The sequence below is a fragment of the Oncorhynchus clarkii genome, chromosome 33 (assembly GCF_045791955.1).
Source record: "Oncorhynchus clarkii lewisi isolate Uvic-CL-2024 chromosome 33, UVic_Ocla_1.0, whole genome shotgun sequence".
Classification (NCBI taxonomy): Eukaryota; Metazoa; Chordata; class Actinopteri; order Salmoniformes; family Salmonidae; genus Oncorhynchus; species Oncorhynchus clarkii.
In genome coordinates this window covers 8,945,096-8,953,425 of record NC_092179.1, presented here as the reverse complement: position 1 = coordinate 8,953,425, position 8,330 = coordinate 8,945,096, and the positions used below count along the sequence as shown (strand labels likewise).

General features: G+C 44.7%; 2 protein-coding genes across 2 annotated transcripts in view; both read right to left on the bottom strand.

The window, feature by feature from the left end:
• The window catches only part of LOC139392792 (pyridine nucleotide-disulphide oxidoreductase domain 1), a 783,634-nt gene that overhangs the window by 288,513 nt on the left and 486,791 nt on the right, over positions 1–8,330 (bottom strand). The window lies entirely within an intron of this gene.
• On the bottom strand, positions 501–8,308 carry LOC139392789 (leukotriene A-4 hydrolase-like). The gene is made up of 18 exons (XM_071141043.1): positions 7,991–8,308; positions 7,234–7,364; positions 6,856–6,976; positions 5,888–6,061; positions 5,524–5,576; positions 5,334–5,406; positions 4,987–5,127; positions 4,861–4,884; positions 4,688–4,758; positions 4,384–4,495; positions 3,162–3,306; positions 2,974–3,077; positions 2,794–2,864; positions 2,562–2,616; positions 2,355–2,450; positions 2,163–2,245; positions 1,971–2,075; positions 501–1,784 (listed from the first exon to the last, which is right to left on the bottom strand). The coding sequence occupies exons 1-18, from the start codon at positions 8,162–8,164 to the stop codon at positions 1,652–1,654; spliced, it is 1,866 nt and encodes a 621-aa protein (XP_070997144.1). The 5' UTR covers positions 8,165–8,308; the 3' UTR covers positions 501–1,651.

The following is an 8,330-nucleotide window of genomic DNA, read 5'->3' as shown; positions in this document are numbered from 1 at the left end:
GTGGAGATTTGAACCCACAACCCCATAATTGCAAGGCAACCCCAGAGCAACAAACTCAGGTAGGGATTCAATCAGATCACATGTTATAGACACTGCAGCTTCTAAAAGCAATGTTCCCGTGTTCCCAGAGATCCCATTCACAGTAAAGAAAAACTGCATGCTGGCTCAATTGCAAGTTATATGCCTATAACCCACAATCGGATTGAACCCTGGCCTCAATCTGGGTGCCCTATATCCTACACAGCACAAATCCCAGATCCAGCACATCTACCTACCAGCCTTTCTCTCTCTGTCTGAAGCCAGCAGAATGGGATGGAAGTCTGTAGAGAGTCCAGTGTTGACTGGTAACCATCTCTCAGATTCTTTCTTCAATTCTCAGGATTACTGCTAGAGGGCAAATGCTGGGAGGTGAAAATGCCTAATACTGTCAACTGATCATGAAAAAACACGAGACATTCACAACTCTATGATCATGAAAAAACACGAGACATTCACAACTCTATGATCATGGTGTTTAATGGCATCAAATAAAGGGTGAGATATTGGAACTAATCCACACTGGTTCTGTATTTGATTCTGGATAAAATGTAAACCATTCTAAAATGAGTTTCCCTCCCCAAATTAAAAAAAATGTATCTTGTAACTTTTTTTCTCTTTACTTTTCTGCCCTGAGATGAATACCTCAATGTCAAAGTTGGGGTCAATTCTGAATTGAGTTGCACATTCTCTTCAAACTATTTGAAATAATTGCAGTGGTGTGAAATACTCTAAGATCGTGTTGTGGGTTGTCTATAATCATTTCCTTAACGTCTTTACATATCCGAATACATTTCCCAGAATGCATTAGATCAAACACTAGTAGGAAAGGGAATAAGCTAACATCTCATGACAAAGAAAAATACTGGTTTGAGTTATAATCAAACTAAAGCCTATATTCAATCAGATTAAGCGACTGGCGATAGTCTCATTTGCATTAGAAATTCAGAACAAGAAATTGTAGGCTATATAGAAATAATTGAAAAATCATTTAACAAAATAATGACGATTTCTATCATCCTAATCGAGGTGTAGATTACATCTCAGTGTTCAAACTCGTAAAAAAGGCTTGACGGGATTTCTGTTAATGCAACGCCATGCAGCCAATGGCAATGTCCGCTTTAGGTATAATGCTGGGAGTCACTTGTTGATTTGACAGTTCCACCTCCGTTGTCAAAACAACCGCTATGGAGAAGTCTGCTAAAGCAGATCTGATTGAATAGAGCCATAGTATTTGAAATGTTATGTGTATTAATATGTGGCATATGCTTTTTATAAAAGATTTGTCAAATTAAGAGACTTCCATGTCTTAGTATAATTGGTTTGAATTCAATTCAAATTCTGCTTCCTGTGGGCTGTGGCAAATTAGTTTGAATTGAATTAAATTCAATATTGACCACAACTCTGCTCGACGTATCATAAACCTTAATGTAAAACAAACAGAAAAAAGACAATTCTGAATAGCGGCCGAGCAAAGTAGACAGTTATTAAAAGTGGGGGTGTGACTGAAAGCTTCTCTCGAGCTTTCTCCGGTCGTTTTGGGCAATGGGGTGGGGGGTGTGTCCCGGTAAAAATGCCGGTCTCGGAGTGCTTCCGGTGGGGATTCCAATTAGAATCAGGTGCTCTTGCCAGTGTCCACCTTCAGGTCCTTGGCCACCAGATTAGACGTCACTGGGTGCATGGCTGCCCGGTGGGCTATGAACACACGCACCGCCTCCTCGCGATACTTATCAAAGTTGTACACCTCTCTAAAAGAAAGGAAGGGAGAAAGAGCGGGATTAGATAGGCACCCTTTGTGTGTGTGTTCTAAGTAAGAGAATAGGACTCGTGTCTTTAACAAGATGCTGCCTAGAAATAATTTGATCCAGAAAGCACAACAACGAATGGCATCTCATAACAGAGATCGTGTCTCAGATAGTGGCGCCGCTAGTTACTTGAATAGCGGCCGTGTGAACTTCATCCTCCCCTGCTCTGTCGCCATCTTCAGCGCCATGGGAACGGCATCGTCCCACTTGGACTTGACACACAGCCGCAGCCACCTGGAAGAAAGGAGCCAACCGTGAGAGCCAATGACACACACTTTGCCAGTACATACTGAACGATGGGACCCCAGAACAGGAACTCACCTGAAGCGGATCTCTGCGTTGTTGAGGGCGTTGAGTCGGTACACTTCCTGCATCCTCTTCACATGGCTGAGGGGGAGGGGATCCTAGGGCGAGAAGATAGGGGTAATTGGTCTGCTGAGTCCAATAGAACGATCACATGGCTTATGGAAGGTTGCTATGATGACCAGGTGAGTGACAGTGAGGCGTGTCTACCTCTTGCAGGAGCAGAGACAGGAACTCTATAAGCTGGTGGGTGGAGAGAGTCTTCATATCCACTTCACTGAAATTCCCAAGATCCCCCTCTTTGGTCTAGAGAGGGAGAGAGAAATTAACATACAGTAAAACTTGTAAAAATGCTGTGTTCTACCATCATGAGGTTCTAGAACATACGCATTATCAATGTGGAGCATGTACCCTCACCTTCACCCATCTCTTACACAGCGCGATGCAGGCATCTGCCATGGTGGTGTCATATCTGGGGGGGGGGGGGGGGGGGGGGGGCATTGATTTAACACACACACACACCTCAGATTGTGTGGACAGGTAAACGGTGACACAGACCCACAAACTAACAGAAGTGTGGTTCAAAAGGGGTAACAGGCAGCCACGGTGAGTGATTCTCGAGTGAAATGGTTAGGTAAGGTAAACCCACTGTGGTTTGACGGGGGGCATCCCAGGGGTGTGCATCCAGGCGTTCCAGTCCACCTTATTCAGGATGTCCACCTGAGATCGGACAGGGAGCGGTAAAGGTGACACAAGAGACACGTTCAACAGCCACAGCTACAGGGCTTTGATAGCAGCTTGGTTAGGTGGAGAGTGGCGGTTACTGTACCTTGTTCTTAAAGTAGGTGAAGAGGTACTTCTTCCATTCCTCAGTAGTGACGCTGCTGTAAGCAAACATCTGGATGTACGACTTCACAAAACCCATAAACACCTCTGTAAGAGACACAGCCAATTAACACGAAGCAAGTGTCTTCAATAAAAAAAATGGACTGAATGAAATGTGTGTGTCTCTCTCACCAGGTCCTCCCATGAGCTCCTCCAGGTGGTATAGAAGAGCGAAACCCTTCTCGTAGGGGACAGAGGAGAAGGCATCGTCAGGGTCCACCTCATTCATGTTGGGAACCAGGTTGGTCAGAGGGTTGTTGGCCCCAAACGTGTTCACCTGGGAGGCAGAGGTAACAGATCAGATAAGGCCGGGCATACAGAGTTACACACACACACACACACACACACACACACACACACACACACACACACACACACACACACACACACACACACACACACACACACACACACACACACACACACACACACACACACACACACACACACACACACACACACACACACACACACACACACAGAAGTGAACATGTAAGTGGTTTGTCTTTCAGTGAAGTCAGACATTACTTAAGCCTTGTTCACACTGCAGGCCTCAACGCTCAAATTCGTTTTGAAACACTGACTGTCCAGACAGCAAGTTACAAGTGACAGAATCGGATTTCTGTGGGTTCAGACAGGAGTCATTTGCTGACATGTCTACGTTAATTGTTATAGTAACGAAGGGTGTGTCCACAGTGGTGTAGGCTGATTGGCTGCGGTGCTCGTTCTTCCTGTCACTCAGAAGTTAAGTAACAATCTAAGGGGACAACAATGCCTGCCATGGATGTTTCCTAGTTACTTTGAACGAGCAAAATCACAGCGTTTGAACACTTTTAAAGCCTCAAATGACGAGACGATTTAACTTTCAGAAACAAGTCCTTTTTGGTTAGCCACAGCAGTCAACTAGCTAGCTAGGTAGCTGTTTCGCTCTCTACCGCTGACTCACACATTTGTTGGTGAACAATTAACAAGCTAGTTAGCTACCACATGTTCTTGTGAAACTGTCAATAGAGTAGCTAGCAAGCAACAAGATATGCCAAATAAAAAACCACTTGAGAGCAAATTCATCCAATTTGACCGTTTAGACAAGTCGCATGGCCAGGAATCCGATGTAAATCTGACTTCAAACCACCTACGAAAGGTGGTTTGAAATGTGGCTTAAAATATCCGATTCCATGTGCTTTTTTGGCTGTTCAAACTTCCGGAAAAATAACAGATTATATTAAAAAAAATGTGATTTGAGTCACTTCAAACTGCCAAACGTGAACAAGGCTTTGTGTACTAGTGTGTGTAACAGTGTTACAGTGTACTCATGCATGTGTGTGTGTGTGTGTGTGTGTGTGTGTTCTCTCACCGATTCCTGCAGGTCCTTCCAGCCGCCCATGGCCTTGAACTGTCTGAACTGTTCACTCTCCATAGACCTGCCAATCATTCTCTCAAGGTACACCGTGTGACCCTCGTTCAACCTGGAGAAGGAAGGGTCACACACACACTAATTAGGAACTCATTAACTCCGGAAAGCGATCTGCCCTTTTCTATCTCTCCATACCATAAGTCCGATACTCAGTTAAGGCTCATTTCACCAATTGACATGATATCATTCCCGTTCATTCAAGTGAGAAAAGAAAAATGGATAGAATGTTTTTTCTGTGCCATACCAGAAGTGCTCCCAGGTCTTGTTGGTCACCAGGTTGCCAGTCCAGCTGTGAGAGATCTCATGGGCTATGACCTGGAGAGAGAAAACAGGAGGACACAGGTTAACACACCCATTACACAGATATAAAACACATACTTGAGAAGACAAGTACACCTGTGAACTGTGTTTACTTACATTGGACAAGGATCTGTCTCCAGCCTAGAAGATAAACATAGGAACAAAGGAAGGTTAAAAAATTGTTTTATATATATATACACAGGCAGGTGGATTTGGTATTGTGATGTGTGTAAGGTGTCTCACCAGAAGTGTGGGGGTGGCAAAGGTAAGGCAGGGGTTCTCCATGCCTCCATACGGGAAGGAGGGGGGCAGGACCAGAATGTCATACTGGCCCCACACATACGGACCCGCAAGGTCCTCAGCTGTCTTCAACATGGTCTCTGTCTGAGAGGGTCACACACACACACACACACACACACACACACACACACACACACACACACACACACACACACACACACACACACACACACACACACACACACACACACACACACACTTCAATATTAAACTCTGCTGATGTAGAATGAGTGGGACATAGACAAATCACCAACGTACCTCACAGATACACTAAATACTGAGAAACTCACCTCTGAGAACTCAAAAGCTGCCTTGTCCACAAACTCCTTCTCTGACCAAACACGAGACCTGGGCCCAATCTCTCTTGTAAAACAACAAGCAAACATCTATTACTAATATTTCACGGATAATTTATTAATTTAAATAATTAGTAGGAAAACAGGGCAATAGTTACATGTATGGGTGTGTGTGTGTGTGTACCTGCTCTCCAGAGCTCCCACCACGATGGCAATGAGGTAAGAGGGCATGGGCACCTGGGAGGTGTCAAAGGTCAACAACAGCGGTCAGACACACACAGCCATGTACCTGCTCCAACACCAGTCTCTGAGAATGGGCTTCATTCAGATTGCAGGCATGCTACAACGGGTTCCTTTTGTTATCTGGCTGTTTCATCTCAAATTTCCTTGTAATTAACTCCTTATTGCTTGATCAGCAGCTACTTTGGCAGCGCTGTACCTTGAACAGTCAAGCCAAAAAAGCAAGACTGGCAGCATTAAGCTATGGATGACAATGGACGGTTGGATGGAGAGATGGATAGAAAGTGATAGAGAATAGAGACACTGACTGGTTGTCTGAAGCGGTAGATGGCCCGGCTGCTGTCCTGGGGATCAGGCTCATGTCCATCCCGTACAGCGCTCATCACAGCCACCAGCTCCTTGGGGACAGACACCTGGGCATAGTAGGTGTGTTTCATGGCGGGAGTATCCTGGCAGGGTACCATGCTCCTGCAATGGGTGGCCTGGAGGGGTTTGAGGTGGTTATTAGCACATTGCTACATCAGCCACCTAATCTGGATTTATCTCCAAGAGGGGACAAATATACTTAATTGAAAGACATATTGAGTGCAGTAATATAGAAGGCTGCTATCAATATCAGTGACAAAGGAGCCAATGATCAAGGTCCTCTCATAAAGCTTATCTGTGCCGGAGCGGAACACTGCACCTTTGGACACACAGGCGATACAGGAAAAAGAGAAGAGGGATGTATAATGGAGAAAGAAAGCAGGGGCGAAAGCAACCTCAACTGGCACAGGTTACGATCAAATTATTACATCTTCCTTCGGCTAAGAACTTCAAAGAGCAGCACAGGTCTCTGTGTGTGACTACAATACAACTGGCCGAATGTTGCAGAAGATGGGGTTGGGAAAGTGTTCTTTTGTGATGTCTTTTGAGGCGGTCTTACAACTACTCTGACAGTTAAAATGACCGTTGAGCAAGACTGGCATCCAACCAAAAATTAAGACTTTTTATGTTTGTAGAAGTGCATTATTTGTCTCACATGGTTATAACCATTTTACAGCACTTTTCCTCTGATAAGAACTTCTAGCTACAGAAGTGGTTTCTGTGCGTGACTACAGTTACACTGGGCAGATGTTGCGGAGGAGGTTGTGTAAACGTTCCATTTTGATGCCACAGCAACAACTTTTACCATAAAAGTACTGTTTGTGGCGCAGTCTTTTGTAAAAAAAAACAAAACAATAAGACTTCATGTTTATGCATGTCCATAAACTCACACAGTGTGTGTGTGTGTTACCTGGCACTGGCTGAAGAGGTAGGGGTGTTTCTTCCCAGCAGTCTGTTCAGGAGTGAGCCACTGCAGCGCAGAAGCACTAGGTGCAGTCTCATAAGTCACCTCCACGATCACATGCTGGCCCCTGAGAAACAAACACACACACTAAATATTACCCCTAAACCAGCATCCATCAGTTCAATGTCTGAGGGTTGAGTTGCCTGGGGTGCAATCAGTCATGTGCAGTCTTCTGAACGTTACAGATAGAAATGGAGTGAATAGAGAAGACACTATTCCCCTACTCTATATGACAAACAATCGTATATGTTCTACACAATCCATTTCTATCTTCACGTTCTGTAACATTACATCCGTCTGAACAGGCCCCTATGGTGTGGTTACCTGGAGAGGTCAAAGGGCAGTGTGATCTCCAGAGGGGTTCCCATGAAGCTGTGCTTGGGTCCCAGAGTGAACTTTGCTGCCTGTCCATTGGCTGTTACCTTAGAGACCTTCAGGTCCTTTGTGTCAAGGGTCTGATCATAGGAAGGATGGAGAGAGAGAGGAAAGAAAAAAAGTGGGGAAATAAGTTTGGGTAACCAACTGTGTGTGTCCAGCAACTACAAGAACCACATCACCCATCTACCCCCAGATTGTGAATGAAAACAGCTGTCCCCATAAGAAATACATAATTCTGTCTCTATCTGGCCCCAAGTCGCGGACTACATTTCCTACACCTGCTCTGAGAAACACAGTATGGACTCAGTTCTAAAGTTCACGTGCCTGGTATCACATGTCAACTCGACCTGTCAAAGTCTTACCGTCACTGAGCAGAAAAGTGCCACAAAGAACATATGGCTAGCTAGATATCATTCCTGAATTGACCCACTAATGATCAGATTTAAAATGAGTGATATTCAGACGTGTCTTGCAGCAGGGTGTGATACGTTATGTCTGATAAACTCAACCAAATGCTTTGTAGCGGTGTACTGAAACAAGTGAACTGAAACAAGGCTTCCAACCGAAACAACGTGTACTGAAACAAGGCACGTCAACTTTAGTAGCAACATAAAGGCATTTTCTAGGAAGAGTTAATGAACTTGGCTAGCTAGTTTAATAGCTTGCTGGCGAACCAGATTGAGAAATGAGATGAATACTGTACCAAAGACGTGAAATTATCCACTAAAACCTCCACGGTGAGCGCGACCTTAGCTTTGATGACATGGCTGTCAAAATCCACATGGTAGGTGAGATTCAGGTGCTTGGTAACGCACTTGGAGAAGGAGGAAAATGAGCAGGGGTCTGTAGCTGAAGCCATGTTCGGGTCCAGGATCATGAAGAGTGAGCGCAAAAAACTTGCATTAGCAATGAACTACAACCCGGCTCACCGCACGTCCATGTGACAGCGCCCTGCTGTATGCATTGTGGGGGTTGTAGTTTAGTCTGGACCTGAACGTGTTGAGTTTCTTTCTAAATTAATAATCAAACCACTACATGTACCA